This window comes from Panthera tigris, chromosome A2 (assembly GCF_018350195.1).
Source record: "Panthera tigris isolate Pti1 chromosome A2, P.tigris_Pti1_mat1.1, whole genome shotgun sequence".
Lineage (NCBI taxonomy): Eukaryota > Metazoa > Chordata > Mammalia > Carnivora > Felidae > Panthera > Panthera tigris.
In genome coordinates, this window is record NC_056661.1 from 152,347,724 (window position 1) to 152,364,298 (window position 16,575).

At 45.5% G+C, this 16,575-nt stretch overlaps 1 protein-coding gene across 4 annotated transcripts in view; it reads right to left on the reverse strand.

Annotated features, from left to right (window-relative positions):
* Positions 1–16,575, reverse strand: part of KIAA1549 (KIAA1549 ortholog) — a 136,384-nt gene that overhangs the window by 85,551 nt on the left and 34,258 nt on the right. For all 4 annotated transcript variants that reach the window (XR_006213053.1, XR_006213050.1, XM_042973289.1 and 1 more), the window contains 2 exons: positions 4,908–7,592; positions 397–485 (listed from right to left, as the gene is read on the reverse strand). Coding sequence is in view for 2 of the 4 variants with exons in the window: in XM_042973289.1 (XP_042829223.1) it covers positions 397–485; positions 4,908–7,592 (2,774 nt within the window). In the remaining 2 variants the exon portion in view is untranslated. The remainder of the gene's footprint in view (positions 1–396; positions 486–4,907; positions 7,593–16,575) is intronic.

The window sequence follows — 16,575 nt, forward strand, 5'->3', positions numbered from 1 at the left end:
CACAGGACAGGAGGTATGAGCACGGGGGCCACTGTAAAACGTACGGAGATCTACATCTATCTCACTGAGTGTACAGATATATGCATATGCGCTCATTTTAACATCTAATTCAAATTCTAATCCAAGTCCTTTTACGTAAATCGAGGGGCGCAAAAGTATCACATCATCATCCCCATCTCTGGTCTTAGAGACTTTTTCCTCCAATTCTGCCAACACATCTCTCCAGTGGACTACACCTGGCCTCACATGAGATCACGGCTTCCCCGATAAAGTGACATTTGAATGGCTAGCCAAAGCAGGAGCAAGTGTTCACCAACAGGAGGAGGGGGGAGAGGAAAGCGCGTGCTAGGACGGAGAGGTGCCGTTAACCTGGGCTCCAGGGCCACAGGGACCCACCTTGAGCTCCACAGCACGGTTGAAGTGGATCCTCAACACCTCTTTGATGGACGTAATGATGTACTCCTGCACGGCTCTCCGGGCCAGCACTGCAAGGCAAAGCCGACCACCAAATGCACATCAGTTTCATTATGAATACTGTGAGCATCACACTTCTGGTCCCCAAGGCAGAGCCCATGCTGTGCCAAACTGCGACAGCAGGGCCCAGAACCATTTTTTAAAATAAGGCCCAGACTAGGAAGAACAGAGGAACAGCAGTGGATCTTGAGGCTACCAGGTAAACCGTGCTCACCACACTAAGAAAACCCTCGACTGTCTCTGCCCCAGGGGCTGAGACCAGGGATCAGTGGCTGGGGCCCCGCCAGAGAACAAAGAACACAGAGTTCTCATTGTCGACTGGGCAAATAGTAGGTTTTTCTCTTGGCTATGTCCCTAATGGTAAAACACCAAGTTTTAAAAACGCTCAGCAGGAATATTTTAAAAGGCCTTAAGATGTTACTCAACAAAACTAGATGACCTCTTCCACTATAAAACGAGGTCTCCTACCCCAGCTTTTCAACACGGGAAGTGAAGGGCTTTCACTAGTAATGGGGGAAAAGATGTTCACAATTCCCATGTATTAAAATTTTATGTAGGAAGTAAAATATTTCTTATAACACAGTCTAGCTATATTTAACTCTCCTTTCACATCTAAGAAATTCTATTTTAAAATCTGTAATAAGTAAGCCTCTTTCTCGGGGTTTGGAAACATGTCCTGCTCCCCCTTCTCTTCCCCATTTTTTCTTTCCTCTTCCATTAACTTCTCATAATGCAGAATCTAAATACATTTGAAATTATGATTCAGTTTCCCTCTTCCCTAGTCTAAGTTTTTAAAACTAGAGACAGAATCATGCTGTATCTTTCATTCTTTGAAAAAACCCAAGCGTTTAAGTTACATTTGATTGTTTTCTCTACTGATCAGTAACTTTTGATAGGAAAAAGGAGAGTTCATGAGACCAGGAGAACAAATCCAGACCCCCTGACTGCCTTGCTGAGTGACACCAATGACCAGCTTGGCCTGGCCTGCATGGGCTCCAGGAGGACTAGACTGCAACACTGATTTTAAAGGCAAAGACAAAAATGAGTAGGAAGGAAAAAAGCAAATGAAAGGAAGAAGGAAGGAAGGGAGGGACGGAGGCACGGAGGAATGGAGAGAGGGAAGGAGGGAGGAAAGATCTGAAAAGCTGAACTTGGGGAATGTAGAGACAGAATGGAAAATCAGTGACAGATAAACCCAAAAGAGGACACGAGGAAGCACACATCGTACATAGCCCCATCTAAAGGTATCACTCGGGGGGACACTTGGGTGGCTCCGTCAGTTAAGCAGTCGACTTCAGCCCAGGTCATGGTCTCACAGTCTGTGAGTTCGAGCCCCATGTCGGGCTCTGTGCTGACAGCTCAGATCCTGAAGCCTGCCTTGGATTCTGTGTGTCCCTCTCTCTTTGCCCCTCCCCTGCTCATGCTCTGTCTCTCTCTGTCTCAAAAATAAATAAAAACATTAAACAAAAAAATTTTTTTAAATAAATAAAGGTATCACTCGGGAGAACCATCCAAATATTACTCTGAATAGTCCACACGGCCCACCATGATCAACTCCACCTTCTCTGGTTAATCTGGGTAAGACCTAAAACTGTAACATCAGGTTATACGTGTAGGAGTCTTTGGGGGAAAAGGATCATTGGCAACATATATCTCACAGTTTCTCCAAAGATATAATTTAGGCCAAGAGAGGCAAAAGGGGCGGCCAGGGTCTGACAGGTCCTGAGTGGGAAGCACAGCCTCACCCCTTAAAAGATACATGCCGTCGGGGGCACCTGAGTCGCACAGTCGGTTAAGTCCCAGGCTCTTGGTTTCAGCTCAGGTCATGATCTCCCAGTTCCTGAGCTCAAGCCCCTCATCTGTACTGACAACACAGAGCCTGCTTGGGATTCTCTCTCTCCATCTCTGTCTGCCCCTCCCTTGCTTTCTCTCTCTTTCAAAATAAATAAACTCAAAAAAATAAAAAAATAAAAAAGAAGAAGATACATCCAGTCAAGTACTCTCCCGAGAGTCCACTAAGGATCGACAGAGTGTTCTTACTTTTACTACAGAACTCCATAAAAAGAACCCTTTGAGAGGACAAGTACTCACCCCAACCCTCTCTCTCTTTTAAGTAATTACCTAAAAGAAACCAAGGCCAAATCTAAATGAGGATTCTACACGAAGTGATCCTTCTTATGGGTCAAAGATAGCATTTGTTTCCATTTAAAAATACAATGCAGGGGCGCCTGGGTGGCTCAGTCGATTGAGCGTCTGACTTTGGCTCAGATCATGAGCTCATAACTCGTGAGTTCGAGCCCCTCCAGTTCGAGCCCCGCCTCTGGTTCTGTGATGACAGCTCAGAGCTTGGAGCCTGCTTCCGATTCTGTGTCTCCTTCTCTCTCTGCCCCTCCCCACTCGTGCTCTCTTAAAAATAAACAAACATTAAAAAAAATTTTTTTAATACAACATAGCAAAAAACCCATAATGCAACAGCCTGGGTACCTATGCACAACTCTACACATTTACTAAAACTGCTGATGTGTACATTTACAGTGGGTCAAGTTTACCCCAAAGGCTATTAAAAAATATACAATCCCTAACAAAGGATGCCAAATCCATTAACTGTATGTCCTATATGAAAGTTAATCCATGCTATATATGATATCCTTAAGAGATACTTCTAAAATGATTTCTCATTATTTGTAGAAAAATTTGAGGGTCGCCTGGGTGGCTCAGTCAGTTAAGTGTCTGACTTCGGTTCAGGTCGCGATCTCACAGTTTATGAGTTCGAGCCCTGTGCCGGACTCTGTGATGACAGCTCGGAGCCTGGAGCCTGCTTCGGACTGTACGTCTCCCTCTCTCTCTCTCCCCCTCCTCCCCTCATGCTCTGTCTCTCAAAAAATAAACATTGAAAACAATTTTTTTTTTTTAATTTGAAAGGACACACTGCAACTCTAAGTATCAATAAATGTCATGGAATTCAAGAAATAAAGAAGCTTTCAGTAGCTCTTTCAATGAGCTTCTTGTAGCGGACCATATGAAATAGTTTTGTAGAAAGGCAGAAAAAGTATCATGTCTATAAGAAACTCTTCTCTCTCATCAGGACTACTGTTATCCCCTAGATGAACGTTTATCACCTGCCCCAACCTCATTTCCTAGCATAATTACCTCCTCCTCCCACTGCACAGCCTAATTACCAGCCAAGCTGAACCTCCTTGGGCTGTCTGACCTCTCCACCTGTGCTCACACCCTCCACCATGAGGACACTTTCTTCCATCTCCAGACGACAGCCTTCTTGAGTATGTCAGTCCAATTCACATCCTTCCAAACCCATCCCTCATCATCCCAGGGCCACCCTTCTAGAACTCTTCTTGAACAGCTTCAACCATTCTTATCACAGCCACCAAGAAAACACGGCTCGTGTTCACCCTGCTAGAATCTAAGCTCCTTGAAGGTCAGAACCACGTCATTCATCTAGATAACCCTTAAACCTTCTAAAGACACCTCATGCATGCTGAGTGCTCAATAATTATTTGTCACGTGAATTCACAAATACTTCCTTGTTTGGGAGAGGGAGGGAGTTAGGAGAGCACAGGCTTCAGCTGCTCCCACCATCTCAGAGGATGGGGTCTCCGCCATGATGAGCAGAGGATACATGGTTCACCTCACTGACGTGATCTCCTCCTTCCTCACCCCACCTTTCCCTGTTCTCTACGATTTCGTGCGACTACAGCAGTGGGGCAGATGCGGGGGAAGCGTCTGCTTGAAGCTAATCACTCAGGCTGTGGACAAGGGGCAGAGATAAAAGTCTGTGGACCGAGATCAGCGGACACGGGGCCACTCTCTGTTTCATTCTTGGATTCTCAGGATCCAAATGACATTTCCAGGAACATGTAAGAGCACAGCGGCCCCCTTAAGGAAGAGAATAATAAATGAGGAAGAAATTACAGCGGCTGCCCTTACACATTTGCCCAACTAACTGTTCGACCCACACCTGAAGGTTTTTGTTTTCACGACACCAACTACGCGTGCACTGGGTTATGAGTTCCAAAGACAAAGATCCTAGCAGATGTTTCTATGGTCGTTTAAATCTTTTATTTTTCTTACTGCTACTATTAACGAACATGCAGTACTCTGTGGGTGTTTCTTACGTGCCAAACGCTAGGTTAAGTATTTTATATGCAGTGATGCATTTAAATCTTTAATAACCCAATGCAGTACGTGCCATGATCATCCTCGTTTAATAGTGGAGGAAACCGAGGTGTAGAGAGACTCGTTAAGTGTCCAGAGAACTCACAGGAGAAGGGCAAAGGAGTGAGGGCTACTACCCAAGAGCTCTCCGGGCCCGAAGCCCGTGCTCTTTCCCAGGATGCCGTGTCTTGGAACATTCCATCCAAGCACCGAAGAGAGATCGCCCCGACCAAGAGAAGTGACTTGAAACAGGGCCTTACCGGTTGTGATCAGATAGGCATCGGGAACCGTAATATCACACACATACGGCGGCTTGGTGGTGACCAGTGCTGGACTATGAACCGCTGCTTCAGAAGTGGAGGTGGGCACGGGATGAAGGGATGGTGGGGGGTGCACAGAGCTGCTCTCGTGGGGATTCCGACTCGCGGTTCTGCTGCTCAGGGTGCTGCCGTCCACGGTATCCCCAGGGGCAGCACCGGCGGTGGGGGTGCTCGGATCAGTGGAGGCGAGCACTGGCAAGTCTGTGGGTGTGAACGACGGGCCCACGGGGACTGGCTCTGTTGGAAGAGGTGAGGGGCTCGCCTCAGAAACAAATGAGGAGGCTGACGACAGGTACACATCGGTGACCGGGAGCGTAGTGCCGGGAATGACTTTGGAGAAAGAGGGGAAGACCGACGTGTGACCGTCCGAAGCACTGACACCGTCGCCGGAAGGTAGCGGGGTTGGAAAGAGGGAAGACTCCACGACAACGGGGGTTGTACGAGAAGCAGTCAGAGGTGATGCGGAGTGAGTCCCAACAGTCAAAATGTCGAGGGTGGGCTCAGAACTGGAGGGCGCCAGGGTGGTGACCGCCGATTCATGGGCAATGAGTGACCACTCAAGATAGGAGGTAGTTTCAGTGAGGGCTGAGGTAAAATGAGCTTCGGGACCGGTCAGCGAAACCGTGGACGCCTCAGAGACCTTGAGAGAACCCGAAGGGAAGCTGGAGAGTAGGGGCATTTCAGAGTAACCAGGAAGAAAAGTGAATGTATTTGAAAGGAGGTCTGAACTTGGCCAGAGATGCGAAAATTCAGAGCTCGTGGGATTAGGAACGGAAAGCGGAGGGGCCTCCAAATCGACAGAGTCGGACAACGGGAGTGTCTCAACCAAGGAAGAAAACGCCTGAGCAATGAAGGCCGACGCATCACTCGATGTCCCTGAAGACGGAGAGGCAAGTGTTTCTGAAGATGGGGACACCCAACTGCTGGGTTCCAGGGGTGGAGTTGAGAAAAAACTGGATGCGGAATCCAGACCGAGGCCGGTGGCATGTTGGGAAGAGCTGCCGGGCTCCCAGTCGAGGGAGAGTGAAGGCTCTACTGACGATCCCAGAGTAGAAGACATAAAAGGACCTTGGTCTGCGCTAGCGGGCGACGGCGTGTTTGGGTTTGCTGTGCCCGAGTCAGGGAGCACGCTGCCGAGGAGCGAGGGAAACACGGCTGTCACGCCGGACGGCGTTCCTGGGCTTTCGGGGACAGAGGAGGAGCCCAGAGTGGCAGTATCGGGTGACAGTGGCACAGAGAGGCGGCCGCGGGAAGGATCCGCTTGAGTGGTCCCAACGCTCCCCGTACCCACGTCGGCCGAAAGACCGACGCTGGCTCCTGAGACGCCCGCGGATAGAGAAGAAAGCGGAATGACCGGTCGCAAGGGGAAAAGCGTATTAAATTCCTGGGGATCGTCTTCAAATTCAGGGAAGTCCGCTACGCTGCTGCTCGGCGGAGAGAGGCTGCTCACTCCCAGCGTGGTCACCGTCAGGGCACCATCCCCTGATCCGACGTCTTTCTCCACCACGCTCGCTGACGCAACGTGCCGAGGCGACGCAACGTGCCGAGGAGACGCCACGGCGCAGGACACGCACCACGTGTACGGCCTGAACGAAGCCGCCGGGCTCGGGACGTGAGTGTCGTCCACGGGCCTCGGGACCCCTGACTCGCCAGGCAACCCTGACGCTTCCCTGGCGCTGCCGGGAAGAAAGGGGTTATGAGAAACATCCGCTGGCCGAGTAGAAAAGGACACAAGCGCGAGAGATGAGAACAAAGCCGACTTTGTACGGCCGCGGCCACAGGCAAGGGCTGTCTGTGCCAGACTTGCAGCGGGGTCTGTTCTGGGGAAGATGGTTTCTTCTAGACTGCGACTCAGAGCCGTGGGCATGTCGGGGTATCTGTCCGTGCCTGTGGCCAGAACATCCTCCGGAGGTGGGGAGACCTCGTCCCAGGAGGGAAAAGCCTGTGGAGGGATGCCACTGCCTGACAGGGGAGGCTGTGCGGCCAGAGAGCCAGAAGGAAGGGTTTCTCCATCCTCTGTTCCTGAAGCCGCGATCTCCGGCAAAGTCCTGCTTGCTGAGTGCCCGTAAGTGTCAGTAGGATAAAGCACCAAATTCCTACTGGGACGCGGCAGTATGCCCTCAGAAGTGGAAAAGGCTGACCAAAAAGCACTGAAATGACTGGCGGCTTCGGCATACGTTGTTGGCTGTGGCACTGTGTTTTGCCAGGCTGACGTCATTTGCTCATCCTGGAAAGAAATAATGGGCAAAGAGGGAGTCAGCACTGGCGGGCTGACCGGGAGATGCTGGAGCGGAGAAACCACGCGCGAAGTGGCCCAGGGAGTTTCCGGCAAAAAGTTATCCATTTCATCATCATCTCTGACCACCTCACTGCTCGTCATCGACACATAATTGGCCACAAGGATGCTGTGATCTGCCATACTTTGGGTCAGTGTTCCTGGGTTTAAAAAGACTGTATCAAAAATAGTGGCAGATGGAGATGACGTGACCTGGAGAGAAGGGCTTTGCTGGGACCCTGGAGCAGTTTCTGTTAAGGCCACATGTGCAGTGCTGTGCACGGTGCTTTTCTTCATCGTGAGCTCCACGGAGGATAGAGAGAGGTTGTGCTGTTCCAGAAAGAGCTCATCTACAGAGAGAATAAAAGCTGGGTTAGTTGCAATCAAAGCCATACTGCTAACGCTTTGTTTCAGATGTAAGAATTTATTCATTGAACAAATATCCACTCGACTACGAATATGTGCAATTCACAGTTGGAAGTAAAACAGCTAATTGGGAGCCAGAAATTGCCAGAACAACCGTCAGGGTAATATCCACAAATATTCATCAATGTGAGCACCACCTTCACCTCAGCTTGTGTGGAAGCAGATCCTGCCATTTTTTCTCTTACTTTCAAACGACACCACAGAATACCGGAAATGGAGGAGGTCTTAGGAGGCTGTGTGGTCCATTCTGTCTCATTTATCACACAAGAAAGAGAGATGAGAGAAAGTAACTAAATCAATTACATGATCACCCAGACAGAGGTGGAGTGAGAACCTCAAGAGAAGCCTGCCTTGAATTCCAAGCCCACATTCCTTCGCTTCCACAAGAGCCGGCTCTCAAGAGAAATGAACACGAGAACCCTGAAAGCATCACTCTCTACACAGGTAAGAGAGTTCAAAAGATCCTAGTTTAGGGCCACCCACACCAAGGCCCCAGACTCCCCCCAGGCTCGGCTCCCATCATTCCCTGTTCCACTCTCACACCTTCCTGACTACGCTCTGGCCCATCCAAACTCCCTCTGGCTTAGGGATTCTGCACATTCTTGTCCCTCTGCCTGGGATACCCTTCCCCGGCTCTCCACCGGGATTATTCCTACTGGCCCTGCAGATGCAACACAGATACCGCCTCCTCCTTCAATGCTCTAAAGTGGAGTGAGTGCCTCTCCCAAGGCTTCCTACCTGTCGTATCCCTTAGCAGGCCTCAATGAAATTAACGGTCTGCTCATTACACTGCGAGCTTCCTGAAGACAAGGACAGTTGATCTGCCTTCCCAGTGCCTAGCACAGTGACTGACATATAGTCAGAGCTCAATACATGTGTGCTAAATGAATGAATGCAGGCAGGCAGGCAGGCAGGCAGGAAGGAAGGAAGGAAGGAAGGAAGGAAGGGTGTCTGAGAACCAAGTTCTGTTATGTGCCCACAACATCCTATCTTCCTCTCAAAACTTTCGTATTCTTTACCCTTGTGACAGCTGTCTTGATCATGGACGTAGCTGAGGTGTCTCCACCTATAATTTGGATACAGAGAGGCAGGATATGTACTGGCCCAGGCCCCTAATGAAGGCCAAGAGCACATGGTATGTCCACTGAAGCACAGGCTGAGGACTGAGCAGCTATCATGACCCATAACAAGACCCTCCTCTTGCTTGTCCAAACAGTCTATCAGAACGTGAGTGTGTGAATCGTTTAGAGACAATCTTGAACTTGACCTTTTTATTTTATTTCTTGAAGTAAATTGTTTCTGTTCTATTCCTGGCACTAGGGCAGACTGGAGATCTCGATGTCTTCTCACATCATAACGCTGAATTATGCTTACTAAATGTCCGAAAACATCTTTTTACGTGACTAGATGAGCCTGCAAGGCGATAAGGGACGTGTGCCATACACAGGAACAAAGGAGGAGCTGGAGTAGTCATCAAGCACTGCAGTCACTGGAGAGAGGGACACTGGACCAGAGAGCCTCAGATAGAGGGACACTTAGAACACGGGGGAATAAGGGACGAGTGTTGGGTCTGAACAGGTAAAAAACACAAACGAAGACCATCTCCAAAAAGGTGAGACCTGAGAAGGACCATACTCTCCGGGCAAGAGTGAATTAGGAAGAAAAACAGCCACCTCTCCGAGAACAGTAAGAAAAAATATCTGTCTCAACCTTGACTTTATGTAGATATTTTATAAAATGTCCTCCCAACTTTGGAATCTTTATTACTTGCGTGGTCCTAAAAATTGTATGTTTAGAATCATGACTCTCCAACGCCTATCAGAGGTTAACATAAATCATCTCTAGAAGAACACTCACAGAGCAGGCATCAAAGTATTCGTGCAGCTAGAGTTCCAATAAATATGAGTGCTACATTTAAAATTACAAAACATGTATAGAAATAAGGTACTATGAAAAAAGGTCAAGAGAAGCCCACAGAAATAGTGTTGGAGCTGTAAAGACTTTAGATACTGGAATGTGGGATACGTTTTTTAAAGTATGTTTAATCCACTTAAAATAGTAAAGAGGAGACTGAAAACATGAGTAAGGAGCAAGAGACTGTAAAAATGGCCAGAAAGATTTGAAAAATAATTAAAAGAATACTTAGAAATGAAAAAACAAAGAGACACCGGCTGACTGAGTCAGAGGAGCATGCAACTCCTGATCTCAGGGTCGAGAGTTCAAGCCCCACGCTGGGTATAGAGATTAAACAAATTTAAAAATTTTAATAGTTAAAATTTTGAAAGTCAATATGCAATATACAAAATAGCAATTTAGAGGGGCCCCTGGGTGGCCTAGTTGGTTGAGTATCTGACTTTGGCTCAGGTCACAATCTCACAGTTTGTGATTCTGAGCCCCGCATTGTGCTGTCAGCACAGAGCCTGCTTTGGGCTCGCTCTCTCTCTCTCTCTCTCTCCCTCCCTCCCTCTCTTTCACTCTCTCTCTCTTCCACTCCCCACTCACACTCTCTCTCTCCAAAGTAAATAAACATTAATTTTTTTTTTTTTTACATAGCAATTTAGATATAGCTAAAGAGAGATTTAGTGAACTGGAAGATAGATCTGAAAACTATGCACAAGGGAGTACAGAGAAACAGAAAGGTGAGAAATATAAAAAAGAGAAGTTAAGAAGTATGGAAGATAGAATGACACAGTCCAACATACATTTGATCCAAGTTTTTAAAAGAAATAATAGAGGGAGATGGGTCGAGACAGTATTTGAAAAAACAGTGCTAAAAACTGTCCAAAATTAGCAAGAGACATGAATCCTTCAATTCAAGAAAACCAAGAAATTCCAAGTCAGCTGAATTTTGTAAAAATTCACACCTACACACATGATGACACCACAGAACACCAAAGACAGAGAGAAACTGTAAATGAACCAGAGAAAAATACTGGCAATTACACCATCAGGTAACCCCTTCAGAGAACTAGGAGCCAAGTGATAATGAGGAAAATCTTGAAAGTGCAAAGAGAAAATATCCAACATCTTAGATTTGAATAACTACTACTTTCTATTTGTTAAATTAGGGACATTTTCAGATAAACCAAAAGTGGTAATACCAACAGAAGACCTTCAGTAGAGGAACCTCCCTAAACAAGGATATACTTCCAGGGGAAAGGTAATTATCCCAGACGGAAGATCTGAGAAGAAAGAACAGAGGATAAATAAATGATAAAGATATGGCTAAATCTAAACAAATACTGGTGGTATAAATGGACAACACTACTACTATGTAATTTGTGAGGTTAAAAAACATGTACTACAGAATTAAAATAGTTTATTACAATCACACAGAAGCTGAGAGAGGGCATTCAGAGATATCTGTGACTCATCGGCAGAAATGGAAATCAAGACTAAGACAAAATTCTGTGAACAGATTTTGTGCGTAGTCACTAAAATTAGTAAATGATATTTAGTCATCTATTTATTTAGATAAAATATTTCTAGCTGGCTCCACCAGCATGTGAATGTCACAAACGTACACCAGATATAAGCTGCTTAAAGGGTCACACTCCTTTCTATGTAATGTGACTTTTAAAAATGTGACTATTCAGCACTCTCAACAATAGCCTAATTATGGAAAGAGCCTAAATGTCCATCAACTGACAAATGGATAAAGAAATTGTGGTTTATATACACAATGGAGTACTACGTGGCAATGAGAAAGAATGAAATATGGCCCTTTGTAGCAACGTGGATGGAACTGGAGAGTGTTATGCTAAACGAAATAAGTCATACAGAGAAAGATACCATATGTTTTCACTCTTAGGTGGATCCTGAGAAACTTAACAGAAGTCCATGGGGGAGGGGAAGAAAAACAAAAAAAAGAGGTTAGAGAGGGAGAGAGCCAAAGCATAAGAGACTCTTAAAAACTGAGAACAAGCTGAGGGTTGATGGGGGGTGAGAGGGAGAGGAGGGTGGGTGATAGGTATTGAGGAGGGCACCTTTTGGGATGAGCACTGGGTGTTGTATGGAAACCAGTTTGACAATAAATTTCATATTTAAAAAAATTAAAATTAAATTAAAATAAAATAAAATAAAATAAAATAAAATAAAATAAAATAAAATTAAAAAATGAGACTATCGTTTATTAGGGGCTCCTGGGTGGCTCAGCTGGTTGAGCGTCCGACTTCAGCTCGGGTCATGATCTCACGGTTCATGGATTCAAGCCCCGAGTCGGGCTCTGTGCTTATGGCTCAGAGCTTCAGATTCTGTGTCTCCCTCTCTCTCTGCTCCTTCCCCACTCGTGCTCTCTCTCAAAAAATAAATGTTAAAAAAAATTTTAATAAATAAACAATAAAAAATAATAAATCATACAATAAAAAATAATATTAGAGATTTCAATACTGTTAGGCATTTGTTGTCTTCGTTACAACCTGGCTCTAGGATTTCTTGTCTATGCACTTTTACTATTTACCTATCCTATTCCAAGCATGGGTAAAAGTAATCCTGGTACTTCCCACAACTCTGTTGAAGTAAGTAGAGGCTGTTACTTTTCCACAATAAAGGTTAAATGGTTATAAATCTAAGAAGGAATAAAATCAACATTCTATCCAACTACGAAGCACATAGATATTAAGGTTTTTCTAAGGACAGACCATTTTATGTGCTTTAAAACTCTGCTATGATTTATTTTGAAATATAAGATCTGAATAGACAGCAAGATCCCTTTTAAAATGAATCAGAAACATGTTTGAAAATACACTAGCGAGGATAAAACAGTAACAAAAAGGGGTGCCTGCGTGTCTCGGTGAGTTGAGCACCTGACTCTTGATTTCAGTTCAGGTCATGATCTCACAGTTCACGAGACAGAGCCCTGAGTCAGGCTCTTTGCTTTCAGCACAGAGCCCGCTTGAGATTCTCTCCTTCTCTCCCTTTCTCTTTCTGTCCCTCCCCTGCTTGTATGTGTGCTCTCTCCCTCTTTCTCAAAATAAAAAACTTTAAAAAAAAAAAAGTGAAGAAAAACAACATTTTGTGGCTAATTTATGAGCCCAAGTATCCGATGTAAATTAGAATTCCATCAACTCTACTTACAAAGGACACAGAAGAGGGAAAGCAAAGCGGTCAAAAAGATGAAAAATTCACCAGATAGTAAAAAAGAGGAACAAACACTTCTAAGAAATGTGACGTGTGCCAAGCTCTCTTCTTTTTGGCCAAGCCCCAGGAGAGGAGAAGCCGGCTCTGAAAGAGACAGCAGCTGAAATGCCACGGGAATTACTTCTATGGTTAATTCAGGAAGAGGTTAGAAAACCCAAGCGAGGCTCTCCCAGCAGAAAAGTCTTCACAGACTCGAATTTCAAGCCCCGGAGATCAATTTTCAAGCTCTAAAGCGTTAGTTCACCAGAGTGCAAGGCTGTCTCTGTGATGACAGAGAGAAAGGAAGGGGCTGGGGAGACACCAGTGCTCCTCACTCGTCACGCACCCAAATGACGTGGGGGTCTTGTTAAGATGCGGGCACCATCCAGCGTTAAGATGCGGGCTGGGGCGGACGCTGAGCTTCCGTGTGGCTCTCAGGTGGTGCCAGGTCTGCAACCACACTGAACAGCCGGTGTCGAGACACCTTCTGCCATGGAGACCACACAACACATACCTACTAGGTGCCTACCTTGTGCCTCACTCAACCTGGGCTGGGATCTCACCGTGCTGTAGGTAACAAGAGTAGGGACTGCCCTAGTGCCAGTGCTGAGTCATGGTGCTTAAAAATTCACAAGGCAGGGGCGCCTGGATGGCTCAGTCAGGTAAGTCTCTCACTTCGGCTCAAGTCATGATCTCCTAGTTCATGGGTTCGAGCCCCACATCGGGCTCTGTGCTGACGGATCGGAGCCTGGAGCCTACTTCGGATTCTGTGTCTCCCTCTATCTCTGCCCCTCTCCTGCTCTCTCTCTCAAAAATAAGCATTAAAAAAATTTTCTTTTAATTCACAAGGCAAACCCACAGAATGCACAACAGCAAGAGCGAACCCTAAGGTAAACTCTGGACTGTGACAAATGATTTGTCAATGTAGGTTCATGAATTGTAACAAAGGTGTCATTCGGTGGGGACGCTGATAACGGGGGAGGCTATGCATGTGTGGGGACAGGGGACATATGGGAAATTACACCTTCTGCTCAATTTTCCTGTTCAGTGAACCTAAAACTGCTCTTTGAAAATACAAAATCTTTTGAAAAAACATATTTATGAAGCTCTTAAAAAACTTTTGTAGAAATCCATGAGGGAGATGCCCATCTCTAGGAACTTGATGGTCTTACACAAGCAAGATAATTTGGTGGGTTTTTTGTTTTTTCTTTTTTTTTTTTTTTCAACGTTTTTTTTTTTATTTATTTTTGGGACAGAGAGAGACAGAGCATGAACGGGGGAGGGTCAGAGAGAGAGGGAGACACAGAATTGGAAACAGGCTCCAGGCCCCGAGCCATCAGCCCAGAGCCTGACGCGGGGCTCGAACTCACGGACCGCGAGATCATGACCTGGCTGAAGTCGGATGCTCAACCGACTGCGCCACCCAGGCGCCCCATGTTTTTTCTTTTTAATCACATTGTTCTATCTGGAAATCATCTCCCAAATATGATAGTCGATCATGAAGTCATGGACTTTCTAACCTGAATGGATCGTTAAGACCTTAGCCAATCCGATCATGTTGCAAAGGAGGCTCAGAGTTTAAGCTGACTTGCTTAAAATAGCACCCGGGCCGTACGGCAGCCTAGAAAGGCAGGTTCATAAATTCTCAGTGACTGAATACTCCTCAACTGCCACAGCACATTCAGTCAAATCAGTCCGTTTAATTACAATTACTAGTGAGGAAATGACACTGGAAAACACGCTAACTTCTATTATACTGGAAAGGAGCCGAAAGCACAGGCTAAATTCTGTGCTGCTGAAACCCATGCAGAGGCCTGCCTTTGGAGCTGTGAGGAGCCACCGTCCACCTGGGGACAGCTCTCAGGTACAGGCAAGGGTGTTACGAAAACAAAACACCCTCTGAGGGCTAGCCTGGGAAACCCAGTGACAAAAATCTCTGAAGAGCTTTAATCCAAACACTTGGGATCGATAACTTCTGCTTCTGTGTGAAACTGGGAAGTTTTCAAAACGTGAGGAGTCATCTCAACTCTGTGTAGACATTCAGCCTACTACCAGACGAGAGCCCCCTGGAGTTTCCAAGAGTTTAACAAGAAAAGCAGATCATCTAACCACTAACCAATTTGGTCAATATTTAGCAACTTTTATTCTTCTTGTAGTCCCCAGGTTGTCCTAATGATGATTTTAGTGCCATTATTAAAATCATCCTTCCCCCTTCCCACTCTTCTCCGTAGTTTAGAAAACAGGATCTTTCTTCGCTTTCTTTCTCAGGTACTCAGGTACACGAATACCTTCTGCCAGATTACTCTCTCCTCCAACTGGTCCTGTTTTGTTTTGTTTTGTTTTTTTTAATCAAATTATCAGGTAGATAAGAAATACTACTTATAAAAACATATTTGCCAGGTATACAGGTAATAGTACAAAGAAGACTTGAGATCCCATCACCTAGTTTAAGAAAAAAGATTACCCTTTCCCTCTGGCATCCCCTAGGGATCCCTCCCAACCCCTTCCCTTCCACTGAGTCACTCTTGAACTCTGCCTTTCTCACAGCCTTGCTTTTCTTTCTAGTCTTTTCACATGTGTGTATCCGTAAATAGAATATATTCTCCAGCTTTGAGCGTTTTCAAACTTTATCAAAATGGTGTTATATTGTATGTATTCTGCTACAACTTATTTTTCACTGCATATTTTTTTAGATTCATCCAAGTGTACTTTTTTCGCATGTAGTTATTATTCTCACTTCAACACGAATTCCATTGTACGGACATACTAAAATTTAACCATGTATTGTTGATGTACAGCTGGACCACTGTCAATTTTGTTATTACAAACTTTTTTTTAAGTTTATTTGAGAGAGAGAGAGTGTGTGTGTGTGTATACACGGGGGAGGCTGAGAGAAAGAGAAAGAAAGAGAAAGAGAGAAAGAGAGAAAGAGAGAAAGAGAGAGAGAGAGAGAGAGAGAGAGAGAGAGAGAGAGAGAGAGAGAGAATATCCCAAGCAGGCTCCATGCTGTCAGCGCAGACCTCAGTGTGGAGCTTGAACTCATAAAACTTGAGATCATGACCTGAGCCAAAAATCAAGAGTCAGATGCTCAACCAACTGAGCCACCCAGGCGCCCCTACAAACAATTCTGATATGAATTTTCTTACCCATCGTTTGGTACACAAATGTATACCTAAAGTATAGATGTTCATGTGAGTACGTGTGTGTACATGTATGTGTGTGAATAGGTATGCTTGTACGTGTGCACTTGCCTTTTGAGAATGTATATGCATGTGCACACGCATGTGTATGTGTATGGGTGTTGATGTGTTGTGTACATATGCACGCACAAGAATAGAACTACTGGGTCAGAGGAGATGTTCATCTGAAACTTTACTAAATGATGCCAAATAATCTTTCAAAGCAGTTGAATCAATTTATAATCCCACTCTTGATCCTGCAAATTCTTACTCATACTTAAACATTCCTGGCCATTCATGTTTTTACTAATCTGGCTGATGTGAAAGGTTTTAAGGTTTTAATTTGCATTTCCCTGATTACAACAGACATTGGTGTTGCCTCTTCTAGTGTCTTTTCAATTCTACTGCCCATTTTGCTATTGGGTTGCCTGTCTTTTCCTTTTTTTTTTTTTTAACGTTGTATTTATTTTCGAAAGACAGAGACAGAGCACAAGCAGGGGAGGGGCAGAGAGAGAGGGAGACACAGAATCCAAAGCCTGGAGCAGGTCTTGAATCCACGAACGATGAGATCATGACCTGAGCCGAAGTCAGATGCTTAACCAACAGAGCC